At 43.6% G+C, this 17,453-nt stretch overlaps 1 protein-coding gene across 1 annotated transcript in view; it reads left to right on the plus strand.

Moving 5' to 3' along the window:
* Positions 1–17,453, plus strand: part of CPS1 (carbamoyl-phosphate synthase 1) — a 114,976-nt gene that overhangs the window by 63,326 nt on the left and 34,197 nt on the right. The window contains exons 23-26 of the mRNA XM_041487729.1: positions 1,668–1,786; positions 13,626–13,767; positions 15,497–15,562; positions 16,120–16,183. Coding sequence (XP_041343663.1) covers positions 1,668–1,786; positions 13,626–13,767; positions 15,497–15,562; positions 16,120–16,183 — 391 coding nt within the window. The remainder of the gene's footprint in view (positions 1–1,667; positions 1,787–13,625; positions 13,768–15,496; positions 15,563–16,119; positions 16,184–17,453) is intronic.

Genomic DNA, 17,453 nt, shown 5'->3' on the forward strand with positions numbered 1-17,453 from the left:
AAAGTGTTCTAACCAGCTTAAGAGTGTCATGCTCCCTTGTGTATGTGTGGCTCAGGCACCATTGACTGAGAATTGGAGATCATGAAGATGTGCAAGTCTGCATGTGTTTTGTAAAAATAGATGGACCTGAAAGGAAAAAAGGCCTGCTCACATCCCACTAATGTGGCAACGTGACCTCACCCTCCAAGCACTAAAGAATCAGGATGGCAAGGACTCCTTACCACTTGCCTCATACCAATAGTGTACCGAAGACTTGGTATGTGCCTGGGTACTCTAAAGGAGCAGAACCTGTGTTGGAGGTATTCACCACTGCTTGTGAGCACACAGGAAAGCCCAGTGAGCAGCTGTCACCTCTCAGAGCAATGGGATAATTGCAAGAGCTGACTGGGAATTCTTTAGGAAAGGCAGAAGGTGGTGACAGTATTTTGCAGAGAGCTGCCACCCATCCCTTGTCCACTTCGCTCCCTGAAGTGACCCATTTCTCTGAGCTGGCAGAAGATCTCCCCATTGCTGAAGCCCATGGTGATGGTACCAACATTGTTGCCCAAATTTTGTAACTTGGGGGAATAATGCTGGGGTGCAGTGGACCAAGCTCATTCCTGGATTAATTCTGGAATTTTCTTCAATGGCAGTGCTCTGGCTTTGTTCCAGGGATGCTGCCCTGCAAGAAAACAATTAAGCATGGTAAGAAATTAATGAGCCTGATTACTTTAGCTCAGCAAAGATACTGTGCTGGCATTATCATTATGGTTGATTATAGTTGCTTTGTCAGGAGAGTTGTAACTGTACACCACTGGTGGGACCCAAGAAATTGCATTGATAGAAAATACATCATATTGAGGGCTCTCTGAGGTGCAGGGTTTTTTTAATATTATGATGTTTTGTAACCCATTGTCTTATGAATAATATCTCTGTGGGGTTCTTTTTTACCTCAAAGCTGTAAATAATTGATTTAAAAAAAAACCCCATCAATAACCCCAGCAATAAAGAAGGGAAATGTAAATGGTCTTGACATTATCTTGAGGTATAGTGAGAGAACCTAGAGCTGTGCTGTAGCTGCAAGCATCACCCAGGACCTGGCTTTGCCTTGCTTCAGAGGTGATGCAAGGCCACATGCTTTGGTTCAGTCCTGTATTTCAAGGATGTATCAAGATTTATGATCCAAAGCAAAATGTTCACAGCTGAGAATCTGGAGCTTCCTGTTTTACATTTGCAGCTAGGAGGTTGGCAGTGGGCCTGAGATTTAGACAATTTTGAGTGGTAAGAGGTGTGCAGATGGAGGCTTGGTCACTACAGCCTGAATGTGGCTCCCTGTAGCTAGCTGAGCATGTTCTCAGTAGCCACCCAGCCCAGCTGCCATCAGCTTGTCTGACTGCTGGCTCTGTGAAAAGCAAATTACCTCTCTCACTGAAAGAGAAGCCAGCTTTTGGAACCAGAGCACAGGGAGAAGTGGCTGGGGCCTCCCTGCACTCCTCATGGGGCACAGTTTCTATTGCTGCAGGAGACAAGGTCAGGAGGTAGATGAACATTTGACTTGTACAGCTTGATTTACATAACTTTTTTTCTTTATGATCTGTACTTGCTGCTAGCCGAGTAGATTTGCAGAGTAGATCTGTATTTGTGCAGAGTGTTAAAGGGGCTGTTTGGTGCTGTCCTGTTTTTGGCAGGCCTTGGAGGATGAAGTCCCTGTGGATGTCATTCACCAACTCACAGCCATTGACAAGTGGTTCCTGTATAAGATGCGCAGCATTGCCAACATGGAGAACATCCTAAAGGACATGAACAGGTAAAAAAGCCTTGTCCTAGGACACAACAATTCTTCTGGGAATCCTGCTCAGAAACCTATGGTAAGCATAGATGCAGTCAATGCTGAGAAGTTTATTCAAGTGCTTGGAATACATGGTGTTGTCTTAAAACCCAGTTCACATTCTCAGTCAGCAGAAGTTTTTGAGCACGCTCTTGTTGGTAAAATAGCTCCTTGGATTATGGAAGCTATGGTTTATTGTGGAAAATCCACAGTATCTCTGAGGCTCAGACTGGGAATGTGGATGGCTTGTGATGAGTAACTGATGTACCTAGGACAGAGTTACCTTTCAAACTCAGCACTGGACTTGTCCTGACTTACTGCACCTGAGGGTCACATACAATGTGTTTTATTTCCAGCCTGGACTATTGATTTTTAAGCTTTTCTGCTTTGCTGTGATCATGCAGTATGTGTTAGTACTGCTTTTGTACCATGCTTTCAAACACCTATGCTTCCAGAGCTATTTAAATATAAATCTTCTTCCTTCAAGAAAAATGACCATATAAAAGCCAACAGGAAAGATAGCGGTAAATTAAAGGAGTGAGCTATATTTTAGTTCTCTTGCTGACTTGAGCTTTCCCTTCATGTTTTACGAGGCTGGGAGAGCCTCCTTGCTGAGTTATTGGCCGAGTGTTGTTGGCTTTTGTGCCTCGAGTACCCGTGGTGCTCACTCGTGTCACCACACGGTGGCACTGGGAGCGCAGCGGAGGCAGGGAGCTCTGAGCCGCTCCTCTTCACCTGCGACATCCCTGCTTTTAATTGAGCAGCTCTTGCTCGCCCTTGCACCCTGAACAAGCGAGATCTGGAGCCAAACAAAATAAATGTGGAGAGAGATGTGGAAGAAAAGGAGTAACGTGATTATTTGCAGAAATCTGTTGTTTGGCTGCAGAAGTTTTTGTCCCCTAACATCTATGTCACATGGCATTTGTATCTGTGCTCTTAAACATTTATGTGCAGCTCCTGAGGGGAAAAAAACAACATATCCAGAATCAGTTTGAGCTTGTCACTGTTGGAGTGGCATGCTCTGGAATGAGGCCCCAGAGGCTTTGCATCCTCAGCTGTATAAATCCAGCATCACTCTGCAGAGGCTAATCTTCCTGAACCCTCCTATAATCCCTGAGGTTGCTTTTCCTTTCTCTGCAATGGGTGGCAGGTGATTGTAGGACCAGTGAGCAGTAGGTGGTACCACCCTACACAGTTTTTCATTCTTGTGGTGCCCAGGCAGCAGGCTGTACAGGCAGCTTGCTACAGAGAGCCCTTGCACAGTATCCAGCCTTGCATTTTTATCAGACACAAGCAATGCTGTGTCCCTTGGAAGTGGATTCTTGCAATTCAAATCAGATTGTGGGTGGTATCATAGAATCACAGAATGGTTTGGGTTGGAAGGGTCCTTAAAGATCATGTAGTTCTAGCTCCCTGCCATGGGCAGGGACACCTTCCACTACACCAGGCTGCTCCAAGCCCTGTGCAGCCTGACCTTGGACATTTCCAGGGGCAGACACAGCTTCTCTGGGCAACAATGCCAGGCCCTCCCCACCCTCACAGGGAAGAATTTTTTCATAATAGCTAATCTAAATCTTTGCTCTGGCAGTGTGAGACTGTTCCCCCTCATCCTGTTGATGCCTTTTTGCTGGTCCTAAAATCATGAGCCAGACAGGGGTGATAAAAGGGGTTATCTTTGTAAGGATCCTTAGATGCACAATTCACCAGGTGGACCAGAGATGCACACATAGCATAAAATGTATACAGTTTTTATAGGTTTTGCAAATTAGCATATCTGACAAGAATCTCCAATTAGAGACGTAAATAGTGAGGTTATTCCTCCCTGGTTCAACCTTCTTCAAATTGCCTGTCTTTTAGATAGGAACTAAACTTTGTTTATGAAAATGTGTGTCAGAGATAGTTTCATCTGTGGCTTTGCAAAGAATCTAACCTTGGAGCCACAGCTTGGAGCTGCTGGGGAATTTATTTTGCGTTTCTGTCTAATGGAGTAGGTAAAATGCTAGCTACAAATACTATGATAGGCTACAGAGCTAAAAATAAATGTGTGAAGAATATAGGTAATATATAAAAGAAAAAAGGCAAAAATCAATTTGCCATCACTGTCACTCCATGCTCTTTAAAAAGTCTCTCTCCATTTTTCTTTATTGGAAGGCTGCAGTTAGGTCACCCTGAATCCCTCTCTTCTACAGGCTGAACATCTACAGTATCTTGCCCTCATTCACTCATCAGTGCTGATTTTCACTCCACTAGAATTACTCACACTTTTGCAAGAAACCTGTCTTACCTCCCAGCCAGCACTGGAGGGAGGGGATGGACTGTCCAGCTGCATTACATTGAAGGCACAAAGGCAAAGAGCCAGGGAAAAACACTTGGGACTTGAACTAAGAGGCCAGTCCAGTGAGCCACATCAGGAAACAGATCTCTGCCATGGCCAGGGGAAAGCTAATTGAGTGATGCAGATGAGACTTGGCACACGTGTGCTCGTCCTGCAGCCAGCTGTTTCCAGTCCCCAGCATGCCTGGCATGAGTTCTACCTGTGCTACAGAATAATTTCCAGTTGAAAAGAATGAGAGGTGATGCCATCACTGCTTTAAATCTTTCTGCTAGAGTACAGTTACCAGAACCAGGAGTAGCTGCCCTGTTCCTGGGCATTGCTGCTGGTTACAGGTGTTTGGATGGATCCATACCTCCCTTTCTGTCTCTGTGCTGGTCTGGGGGCTCTTTGCAGTGAGGTTTTGAATGCAGTTGGAGTAACAAGTTGATTTGGCCCCTGCAGAGCTGTTGTAGAGACTGGTAACATGGAGATGTCTCTGCCAAGAGGAAATGAAGAGCTAGAACAAGTGGGTGTGGCAGACAGATGGGGAAGGGGGATCAGAGGCAGGTGAAGGCCTTTGAGAGCAGTTCAGGAGGCAGCTCTCACACACCACATGTTGCCTTCCATCCTTGCCACATGCAGGGATTCAGAGGTGAGCAGAAGATCTCACTGATCCATGCAATGGATCTGCTTACACGTGAGAGAGGCTCTGTGGGATAATGCAGTGCTGAGGAAAAACTTTCTGACCTATAAATGTTTGTAAACATAAATTGAGGCAAATAAATTGCCTCTGTGGTGTAGGCAAGGACAGCCATTTGCAGGCAAAGTAGGGACTGGGAAGAGCACCCTCTGCCCCATTTACCTTTGTCCCACTGAACTTTTTTCTAGAGAAGATTTGGCCTGGTGCTGGGTTGGACTGTATAGCTCTGTCATGCTGTAGCAGTGGTTCCATTTCTGCCCCTGGACTCTCTAGGATGGAGAAGTAGTTGTTTGAGATATGTGATGTGGCTGCAGGAAAGCAAATGGCCTGAGTTGAATTGGGAAAAGAAGGCCATTTTGAGCATACTTGTGAGAATAACAAGTAATGCCACAGACACGTCAAACATGTGCCTCTGCTGTTTCTCCTTTGACCTTATTTTTTTTTTTTTTTTTTTTTTTTTGGAAACTTACATTTGAGGGGGTTGTTGTTGTTGTCTGACCAATTACCTTTTATACCTGCCGTGTAATTTTAACTGCAACCTTCCCCACCATGCACATAAATAAAATCACTTGTACACACGGACATGGAAAGAGCAAGCAGCATCCCATGCTGTCAGTCCATTATAAGTGGTGCTGTGTGAAGCAGTGGCAGTGCAATAGGATGTGCTGTTAGCTGGGAATTATTTCCCTAGGTTTGGCCTTGCCAGTCCTGTAAGTGAAAAAGGGCCTGGAGAGACCCTACTGACTTTTCGTCCCACTGACAGCTCATGAAGGAGGTGGAAGGCTTAGGAGAAACCTCTAAGGCATACTTGACTAGGCCTAGGTGCAAGGGAAAACCTCTTTTGGAATTTACACCTATTCTTTGACTGTTTGTAGTAAAGATTTGTTTGCATGTAGCTGTGATTATTATTTTGGGATCCTTGAAAACAGTAGCTGTGTGCAAGGAGAATGTACAACAAACATGATTAAATAGAGGTAAAGAGGTAGGCAGCTATGGTGAAATCATCACTTAGGCTCAAGTGACATGGGGACAAAAACCTTGTTGAAAATCAATAGGAGTTGTGTTCCTAAGTCACTTAGGTATCTCTGTAGCAGTGGAACCTGCAATTAATTGTATTTGCCATCACTTGAGAGCTCCTAGGGATGGGGGAAAGGTAGAGGTAGTGGGGTCAGGTTCACTGCTGGAGAAATTCGAAGTAAAACCCAGGAAAGCCATCTTTCAGCAGACAGAAGTGTGAGTATATTGCCCAAAGAGGAGCATTTCAATATTGATTAAAGGCTGTAAAGTAGAATTCAATTGTGGAAAGAGGAGTATAATAAACCACCACTGTGAAGAGCAAAGCACAGAGATGGTGAGCTTGCCCAATGTCTCAAAGACAGTCTGGCAGTGCAGTGACTTGAACTCTGTCACCTGAAATGTCAACTCTTCAAATTAACCTTAATGGAGACAGCAAATAATCTTTTTGGCAGAGGCTGAACTAGCCAGCCTACTAACAGGGGGAAATGATGGCACTAATCATATTTTGATAATTTTATGCTTTGGTGCTTTGCTTTGAAGGAAAATATGTTCTTGCATTGTGGGTGTTGTGAGGAAACATCTCCTGGCCTGTTGTGTGCTTGAAAGGAGTAAGTGCAGTCCTGACTATCACTCTTACCATTCCCAAAAATGACATGGGTTTATACAGGGGAAGGACTGGGTGCTCTGCTCAGTTACCCATGGGAGAAGTTGTTTATTGCAAAGGCCTTTTGGGAGCCCATGTCCTTGGGTGCCTTCAAGGTGTGCTTTGAAAGCTGTTTGTTGGAAGCCTGGCTGTGGTGGAGCGGGCACAGAAATACAGGCGTTGGAATGAAAACCCAGCAGCAGCAGGTGAGCTGGGAAGCACACTCAGATAGGCCATCAATAACCTGGGCTCTTTGACAGGGCCTGCTGCACCCCCACTTTTCTCAGCAGCAGTTTCTGCTGCCCCACGTGCTTTTGGGGCAGCTCGGAGTGCAGCACACGGCACTTGTGTGGACATGGAGCAGAGCAGGTGCAGTGATCGGAAATGAGGCTGTGCTGATTTGTGCAGTTTGAGGAGTTGTCCCTGACATATTTGTAGTGCTCCTCTCTAGCTAACTGGAAAGATTACTTTTGTCTTCTTTGTGAACTGTAGGGCAGGAAAGGCTTGGGAACAAGTTCAGAATGCAGTACATGAGGAGAATAAAATACAAGCAGCTATTCAGCACTGTTGTTTGTGCTTTGTGTGGATCTAACACAAGATACTTTCTATTTGTCTTGTAGAGCCACTGGTAATAATTTTGCAGCTGTATTTTCTTCCAAAGCAGCTGTACATTTGTGAAAATGCAATATGTATGTTTTCCTTGATGGAGAGGATATACAGGCATTGCCTCAAAAAGCCATTGGGGAGCCTCTGAAATCAGTATTACAATGCTAGGAGCAGGGCAGTCTGTACCATGGCATCCCAGCAAAGACCTCAAAGCTCTCTTTCACCAGAGATAGAAAATAGGCTTTCAGGAAACATCTACAACCCATTTCTTGGCTGTGTTTTGGTGTGAACTGCTGCTGCGTTAGCTCACTTAATCTCGTGTGTGAGTCATTCAGGTCTTAGGGCACCTTCGTGTGAGGTTCATGTTACTTAAATCAAGATGTCCACAATGAGATTTATTAGCCCAGGGACCAGAATGTTAAAGGTGCAGAGAGCTGGAGTGACAATTGCTCTGTGAATGAGATTTGTTGGTTTACAGCTCCTGCTTCCTTAAACACTCCTTTGACATCTTTTTGTCAATCATCTCATGTGTTTTGTAGGAGGAGAAAACTGGTAACAGTCTGTCTCCTTGAGGAGAGGAGCAGGGAGAGAATTTCTACCATGATCTCATCATTTTAATTGTAACATGTTGAAAATCTTGTAAAACATCAGAAGTAATCAAGGAAACCACTAGGAACCTTGAAGCAGAGCAGGACAGTGAGGAAATGAGAAAGAATATGCTTTTGTACATAACTCAGCCTGAAATTCAGGGTTTTGAAATTTTGAAACCCTGCAGGCCTATGACTACTGAGAAAGGAAGAGCTCTCTCAGGACTGGACTTAATGCATTTTCCTTCCAGCACTTCTTACTTTTGGTCCACTCTTCTTGCCATAGTGAAACTGGGTTTAAGGTTTAGTCCGGGCTTAAATCCCTTCAGACTTGGGAGGAGCTGAGTGCAAGACCTGTGGGCTGAGCTGCTCACCTTTGCAGCTCCTCTGTGCATATCCAAGCCACATTTGTAGCTTCTGGGATGAGGCAGGGAGGAGCCTGTGAGCTTGCAGGGCTCATGTTAACTGGGACACAGCACGCTGTAGCTGTGTCCCAAATGCTCCCAGCTCAGGCTGTGGCTCTCAGCTCACAAAATATTTCTGATCCTCTTGATCAAGACCCATTTACATGGGCATAAGTAATATGTGGATGGGCATAAACTTGACAACATACCTGAAAAGAACCAGAGGCTGATTTGGGAGACAAAAAGAGTGTTTCTGCTGCTGGCATCTTTATTGGTGGGTCAGGTGAAAGCTGGTCAAGTGGAAGAGAGGGCTCTGCTGAAGTGAGCAGGGTCTCCTGACAATTTCAATGCTGTCAGTGTTCCTCCAGTCAGTTAATAGATTTCTGCAGGTTCTCTGTGCCAGGTGAAAATTTCCTCATTAAGCAGAACTTATTCCATTTTCTGTTATCGTTTATTGTCGAAGAAGTGAGTGGATGGAGTTCCAAAGATGACAGGGTGGAATTTTAAATTAAAAGCAACTGCAAATCAACACTGGAAGCTGAAACAGTCACAAGCAAGGTTGGGGAAAGGCTTGTTTTGTTTATAAACTGGAAAATGAGCAGAGGACTACAGTTTTTTGAGGAGGTGAACAACCATTTAATAATCTTGGCAATGTGCAAAAGTCTAATTGTTTGGGGCTGAAGCCCTAAAACTCCTGACTTTCATTTTGCAAAGGCAAATGTAAGGAAGAGGAGCATTATAGAAGTCTGAAATCATGGTCTTGCTCTTCCCTCATTTCAGAATTGATTTTAAGCCAGTGAGGAGGTTTAATCTTTGGAAGACTTTCTGCTCTGTGTAGGAAAAGTAAGTGATGCTCCAGGGGAAAGTGGGAGGCACTCATGTAAGACTGGGTCATGTGGTTTGGTGTATCCAGGACTGAGAATTTTTGTCTTGTCTTTTAGTGCTGGATTTCTGGTGAGCTTGAAGGGTTATTTGCTGTCAAATATTCAAAGAGATCAGCCTGATTCTGCTCTCGCTGGCTTTAGTGTCTCTAGCTGGTCTAAAGGGCTGTCTCTGAGCAAAGGCAGTGGGAATTGCCCCTTAAAAATTGTCAGCCCTTAACCTTTGCATGTCTGTTTTGCTATCTGTAAGATAAGCATCACCCTACCCTACTGTTTGCATGTTTCTTTATATTATTTTCATGAAAGTTGAGACATAAATGCTAAAAATTACCGTGATTAGTAAATGGAAATTATTCAGTTATGAAAATTTGTGTCCAGCACATGTAGAGAGGCAGCCTGATTTCCATACCAGTGCTGAGGATTTGCAATTCTCTGATTCAGTTCCCATTAAACATGATGGAGCAATTCTGCTGGTTTCTTCTATCATGCTTTAGGAGTAGCAGAGGAAAAAGTTCATGGAAAAAATGCATGGTTCTGTTTCCCCTCTAGGAACTTGTCTTTTCCCTTTTGCATGCTGGTTTTCCTGTAAAAAAACTAGTTACCTTTCTGCATGGATTAGTAAGTGGCCTAACCTAATTTAAGCTGCTAGCCCAAGGCAAATGAATCATGGTGCAAAATAATCACTGCTTTTGTTCTACCCTCCCAGCTGGGAGGGAGGGTGACAGTGAATGATATTGTTATAATGAGATACAAGAAATGGAATGAAAACAAGCTGCAAATGAAGGCAATTTGCTGTCTCTGACAGTAATCAAATGACAGCCAGCTATGTGTGTTCCTGAGGCAGAAGGGAGGGAGGGCAAGGGAGTAAACGGCTCAGAAAGAGGCTCATTTTCTTGGGGTCATCAGGTCTACTCACTCATTCTAAGGAGGCTGAGTCCTTAATAGCTAGTGACTGCTAGCATCAGTTTTGACAGAGAATTGGTGGAGTTTGCTGTATTTGCTTCTGTAAAACACACATCTGTGTCTTCAGTTCTGGTGTTCGTGGTTTGTGCAGGAAGTCCTGCCTCTGAGCTGAGGTCAGAGCAGAATGGGCTGAGGAGAAGTGGAGGAGTTTCTGGTGGAGATATTGGAACATGGAAACCATGAGTTTCACTACAGTGTGGTGCCACAAAGTGGGGCTTACTTTGGGAAATCCAAAACCTGGGAAGCTCAGCCTGCTGGATTAGGCAGGACTTTCTCACTGAATCTTAGAATGCTTTGGGTTGAAATAGATCTTAAAGCTCATCTTGTTCACCCTCTGCCATGAGCAGGGACACTTCCTACCTGCCCCGGTTACTCTGAACCTTGTCCATCCTGCTCTTGAACACTTCCAGGGATGGGGCAGCCACAATTTCCCCTCTGACCCTAAGGAAGAGGAGGCTTTGCTGAAGTAAGACAGTGATGTGGTGCAGGTTGTAGAGAAGATCCAGAGTGCAGATGGTGCTCTTGCCTGGAGTCCCCTGAGGGCAGAGCAAGCTGTTTGTGGGGCCAAGCTGGGGCACTGTGTAGAGGAGAGGAATTACTGTGAGTGCTTCTTTCCTGTAAATTTTCACCAGCTTTCCTTTTCTCCTGTGCTGGTTGCAGGAAGGTGGAGTGCTCTCTTTGCATACTCCAGGGCAAGGAGGGAGGTAGCATTGGGAAAATGGACAAATCCCATCTATCCAGGGATTTGAACCCAAGAGTTTCTGGTTTCTAGTTGTGCTCTCAGAACAGCTGGTTTGACATTTGTGTGACTCTCATCTGTTTCACACTAGCATGACTTTACTGAGGGCAGCAGGGCAGCCAGAGAGGAAAATCCAGTCCAATGACTTTTTTTATGCTTCAGCTTCCTGACATGTTCCAATAAAATGGTCTTACCAGTCTTCTCTCACACAAATAAAATAATAGTATTTATATTAAACTACCATCGAACAAAGGACATAATTCAAAAACTCTGATTTAGGAAAATGGCTTGTGTGTTAATCATTCCATTTTCCTTATTCAGAACTTGCTTGCTCATAAAATATTGATTTATTGAGCAGGCAAGAATGCTCTTGGCAATGAAGACGTAAAGATGTAGTACTGATAAAAATACAGGCTTTTAAAAATGTTTTTGCAAAAGCTAAGCTTAGAAAGAGAGGGGGCAGAAACTATAAGGGTGGAGTCAAAAAAAAGTGGAATGAATAGTAGAAGAGAAAAGAGTAGAGTAAATGAAGAGGGAATGGAGAAGATTTAAAAAATGAAGAGCAAAATGGACAGGTAAATGCTGATCTTCAGAAATGGCAGGGGGGAAGCAATGTATTGGAAATAAACAACAAAAACTAGGACTTCTGAAAAGTAGAACCAGGAGAACAAGAATGTATGGAAGTATTGAGAGACCCTGGTTGTAAATATGAAATCAAAAAGGTACCCCTGCTTTCCCTGGTCAATGCCCTCTCTCCATTTGCCTAATGCAAGAAGCAACACTAAGATATGGAAAAGGGTCTATTGAGACTGTTACAAGAAAAAACCTACCTTGTGTGTGAGCCTCTAAAGGGCATTTCTGCTACCCATCTCTGAAGTGAATGCTTTTTCCAAAGACTGGCCATTTCAGAAGGTAGGCAGAACATCTTCAACAACAGAAAGAAAACTTGGTTGGGACAAATTGTGGGTGTGTTTCCCAGCTCAGCACAGTGGTCACAGGGTCAGGGCACGGTTATGCCTCTGAATGGCTCATCCCAGAGCTTCAAGAATTTCATGCCTTTGAGTGGAGTGGGCAGCTGCAGTGAGAGGCAGGAGGTGGAAGCACGTACATAATGATTGGTCCAGCCCAGTCTGGTCAGGCCTAGGCTTAAAATTTAGTCTGAGAGGGTGAATGTAAGGGAGATATTAAGTTAAGATTTGGGCATGGAGTTGTAGGGATACTGAATCCAAAAAAGGAATCAGAGTTGTAGGGATACTGAATCCAAAAAAGGAATCCCTGTAGGTCCTCTGTGGAGGCTGAAATGGTAAATAAGCCATAGAGTTGTTGTGGTGTCAGGGTTTGACACTGGCTAGAAGACAGGCACCCATGAAAAACCATTCCCTCATTCTCCTCTGCTATAGCTGAGCAGAGGTGGGGGAAAGACAAACTAAAAGCCTCATGTGGTGAGATAAGGATTAGGAGAAAACATTCTAAGGGTAAAACAGGCTAAAAACATAAAAGGTATAAGGAAAAATTTATTAACAGAATTAAAAGAGGATTATGAGAACCAAAATAAACCTTTAGAACACCTTTCTCTGCACCCCCAACCCTCCAGTCCTTCTTTCTTTCTCACTGACAGTGCCAGGAGACAAAACATGGGGGGTTTAGTCAGTTTGTCACTTTTTAAAAAAAATTCTTCAGCTTCATTAGGGAGAGCAGTCTCTTCTGTTATGTCATGGGGTTTTCCACACCAGAGACAGTTCTCTGTGAACTTCTTCAACATGGTTCTAATTTTTACGAGTCCTGCCCAACCCACTGCAGTGTGAGTGCCTCCCACAGGCAAAGCAGTCTTCCCACAACTGGGTTTTTTTCCATGGGTCTTTAGTTCCTGGGGTGTAGCCTTTTAAGGATGAGCTGTTCTAGTTTGGAAACAAGGCTCTTCTCTTTCTGTTCAAGTTTCTCACTAGGTTGCAGCTTTTCAGCATCCACACACTCTAGTGAAACTTTTCTCACGGGCTGTGGGTGAACTTCTACATCCCCCATGCACTTTATGAATCACAAGGAAAACCAGATTGTTATATTACAGTCCTCAGTCTTTCCTAGACACTCGTTACCTTTTGCATACAATGATAACTTCTCCCCTCAAAAAAGTGGTTTTGGATTAGTCATTGCATCACATGGCAAATCCCTCTCCTGGAGCTTCAACACCTTCAAGATACAGCACTGAGGAAAGCCTACAGTAGAAAATGGCTGTTAGGTGTTTGACCTCTCCACCAAGGAGAAGGGAGCCTTCAAAAATGGGTTCATGTTTATCTTGTAGCTGTTTCACAACCAGATCATTGCTTTTTTTTTATCTTTTAGACTTTGTGAACAGTAGGACTGGTGTGTGAGGACAATAGATCTTTAAAATAAGGGCATGTTTCTAACATCTGGCAAGAGAGCTATAAGTGGCTGTCTTAAAAGAGAGACCACAATGACCACGGCTTGCAGAAGAATTTTTTCATTCTTAATTATGTCATCACAGAGGTACTGCTAACTTTTCTAATTGGGCCAGCCAATATATCAATTGTCAGAGCCCTCTGGATTAGCTCTGCTGGACATAGTGGAAATTTTGAGGAACTTCTCCTTCAGAAGCAGCCTCTGTGGCTTCCTCTGCCCCACTAAAAGCCAGGTGGTGTTGAACTAACATGTGAGTACAGTCAACTTCTACCAGCCTGATGGATCTCATCATGAGTCACTGATTCCTGCCTCAAAAATGCAGGGAAAGTAAATGTTTTACTTCTGCCTACAGACTTTACCACAGAAGTGTTTGTGTGGGGCACCAAGGGTAAAAAAGATGTTTTATGTTGAGTCTTCTTCCTTTTCTTGCCTTCACATGCATGATCCTATAGCAACTTTATGCAGTTTAGAGACAAAAGCACTCATGTATCTTCTACTTATTGCTGTAAGGCCTCATGCAGAGGTGTTTTTGTTATTTAATCCCAGCAAAACAATTCCAGAGGAGACACTGAGCAGAGCCAAGCAGATGGGGTTCTCTGACAAGCAGATTGGGAAATGCCTGAGGCTGACTGAAGTCCAGTGCCGTGAGCTGAGACTGAGGAAGAATATAGTGCCCTGGGTGAAGCAGGTATGTGAGACACATCCCTGGGCCTGGTGGGGGCTTCCAAGAGTGGCTGGAGACCTCTGTGTCTTTAGAAACCCCTGGCTCTGTTAACATCCTCAGGAGTTCAGATGTTGATGTCAAGAGAACACAGTTCACCCATGTAGCTGCTCCTTCTGCACTGCAGGCAACAATCTAATGCCATGAACATTCCCAAAGAGGCACTCAGAATATTCTTGTTCAAATTCTTTGTGGCTTCAGGAAAAGGCTGAAAATGCTGACCCACCATGGTAGGACCATGGAGAGCGCATTTCTTCTCTCTTGGTAGTAAATTTTTACAAGCTAATAGTTTATTTGAAGTGTGCTATTGTTATGGCTTCGTTTGCTATACATTGTGATAGCGTGAGCCTAATGAGCTCATCTGATATTCATGGCAGTGTCAGTAGGTGCTTTTAAGGTATGTTGGTATTAAACTGCCACCAGCTGGTTTTCTGTCCTTAAAGATGGTAAAAAAAAACAAACCCAAACTACTGAATGTTTCTGAAAGAGTTCATTTGTATCCTCAGGCCTAGTTCGAGGTGCCAAGTCTTTTTCTGCTCTCCAGCTGCTGTTTTTCTTCTGTGGCTCACCTGGCCACAGAAACGTGCCTGGTCTTGCACTGTGCTCTTTCAGCTGCATATGGCACTGCAGTGCTGGATTGATTTTTGTGCCAAGGTTCACTTAATAAGGTCATTCTACTTATGCCTGCCTGTGTGCCTTCAAAGCATATGTTTCTTCTGGAGCCATGAAGTACAAGTCACAGTATTAGCAACAGTAATGAGCAGCAGACACATGGTGCTAATGATGTAAGGTCACATTCTCCACGATTCACAAGGGTTTGGACAGGCAGTTGGGATTCCTAGAAGTGCCTGAAGTTTGGACAGATTTTTAAATGGTATAGCACATCAAAATTCATGTCAAGACTACTTTCATATTGTTCCCTGTTCAGTATTCTCTGTAGAAATGTTTCAGATGTTCATTCAGGAAACTTCAGCAGTTGCTGGTGACCCAGATGGACTGGTTACCAAGTATAACATGCCATGAGTAGTTGACACAAATAGTTTGTGAACAGCCTCATGGGCAAAATATTCTTCTGGGCTCTCTTATGACTTATTAGATAAGAAATTGTTGAAAACTACATGTAAAGGGTGGCTTAAAATCACTCTTGCTTTGTGTACCATTTAATTATCAAAGCATGACTTCTAGTGTAACATAAACACATGGTAATTGTGCTGCCACTCCACATGATTTCTAAGTGATATTATGTGTGTGTTTGTATTCAGTGTGGGAGTCAGATGGGGTCAAGAGTAGAGTCTGAAGATTCCAGACAGTCTAGTTATAAAAGACAGAAAACCTGGAGGAGTCTTTGTAATCTGCTGCACAAACTAGTGAGTGAGGGCCTTGGCAAGTAGGGGAGAGTTCCTGGGCTGTGTAGGTGCTTCACCCAAGAGGTGCAGAGCTAAAACTGCAGCTTAAAAAGAGATGGTAGAGGGGTGTGTTGACTGAGCTGCAGGGTTGGGGCAAGGTCAGGCACATGCTGTGTCAACAGCACAGGGCAGTTCAGGTCACCTCCTTATGAGGAGATGACCTCATATGATGGGAAAATAATAGAGTGAAACAGCAGTAGAAAGGAAAAGAGGGAAAAGAACCCAAAAATCTACATGTAGGAAAGGTCTTGCACTGGCCAGGTCACAATCTTTGTTTGTTTCTTGTGCAGATTGACACCCTGTCAGCAGAATACCCAGCAGTGACCAATTACCTCTACATCACCTACAATGGCCAGGTAGGCACCCTCAGAAACAACAGTGTCATTGCTGTCTGCTTTGATCTCTTTTCCCTATTCCCTGTTATTTCTGGAAATCTTGCAGATGCCTCTGTCTCCATAGCAATTCTTTTGGATGGTTTTACATAAAATCCCCTTAGAGCAGGCCTGGAACTTTCTCTCGCTCCAATGCTGATCCAGTGCATTTACTGTTAATGCCCCTGTGTTGTTAAGAGCCTGTCACATATCACCTGTACCTGCACAGGTAGGTGCTGGGAATGCAGAAGTCCTATTTCCCTTATCTCATCCTAACATTATTTTTATATCAACTTCCCAGGTCCTTAGGCTGCTTGAATAGCCATATTAGAGGTGCTGTTTTTCTTCTGGTCTGGGTGCAGCGCTACTAATTCCAGGAGAGCTGCACTTGATTTACACCGCAGTGAGCAAGATCAGACTGGAGCCATGAAGGATCAGATTGTTGGATTTGGGCTGAACACCAGAAACTGCTTATTCTGAAAAGCACAAAGTTAGGTGCTGTGGAGTACAGATCCTAATGACTCTCTTGTCTCCCTTCCCAGGAACACGATGTAAAATTTGAGGACTGTGGAGTGATGGTGTTGGGCTGTGGACCATACCACATAGGTAAATCTTTCTTACAACTCCTCTGTTCTCCTTGTCCCCTCAAGCCTTCTTCAGATATTCTTGTGGTTCCTTTGTTTCTCTTCTCATATGGTGAAAAAACCCTCCAGAGCACAGTGCACAGGACATCAATTCCTAACAGAAGGTTTGTATTTTATACTTGGGGATTTAATTTCACACCCTGAAAAAAAAGCAGGAGGATTTTATTACTTTTCACTTGGTACTTAGTTGTGATTTCCACAAAATTTTACATAATTTTTTTTGATCTCACTTTTTTCATATGTTGAAGTCTTGAGAACATCATACCTTGTATAGAAGTTTGTTGCTCCCATACCTATCTTATATGTTTACTGCCAGCTCATGATGATATTGTCACTATGTATTTTACAGCTGTGAGTGTAGGTGATTCTGAAAATATTTTGATCTCTTCAGCTGCTTTTTGTGTAAGCAATTCTCTGTATGTTGTTTTTTCTTTCAACCCACTCAGATCATTATACAGAGCAACAGTTTCCTCGTGGCTGTGAGTATTGGGTAGACAGACTGCTGAATTCTCTACGTGATGACTTTCACTTTTTCTTTCCATGGATCTCTCCAAATAGCTTGCAATTATTGACAAGGAAAAAAAATGCTTGTTATTCAGAAATATGTCTGCTCTGCATCTCCTAGAAGTGGTGATGGGTTATGAAAGCTGGAATTGAAAACTACATCCATTTGCTTGGCTTGGATTGGAGAGGTCACATGCTGCACTCCTGTTACTGTTTGTAGGACATGTCTTTTTGAACTCTCTTTCCAGCATGAATGTTGAGATGACTGAAATCAGGAGCAGCACTCCATGATTAGGCTTATTTTTTGTGAATGATTCTGCTGTTCAGCAGGCTGTGTGGCATGGCTACAAAAAGGGAAAAGGATGGCAGTGGTATTTCACAAACTGATAGAATGTGTGTGAATACATTTTGCACTGTTCACCTAAACTCCTCATTGCTTAGAATAGACATGCATGTCTGTTCTTGCTCTCATCTGCTCTGCAGCTCTGATTAGATCCATCAAGACCATCTTTGGAAGAGATTGTAACTAAATAAAGGCTCCTAGAGGAAACCATTACTTGTAGCTGTAAAATATTATTTTCCTAGGTGCAATAGCCACGGGGTTTTTTTCACTTATTTTTAACCTTTGAAGGCAAGTAAGCAGTGTGCTTTTCCTCTATGCTTTCAGTATTGTAATCAGCATTCAGTGGGATCAACTCTTCCAGGTTAGAAGAGGCTAGATGATTTGG

Source organism: Pyrgilauda ruficollis, unplaced genomic scaffold, assembly GCF_017590135.1.
Source record: "Pyrgilauda ruficollis isolate IOZ18807 unplaced genomic scaffold, ASM1759013v1 scaffold83, whole genome shotgun sequence".
NCBI lineage: Eukaryota > Metazoa > Chordata > Aves > Passeriformes > Passeridae > Pyrgilauda > Pyrgilauda ruficollis.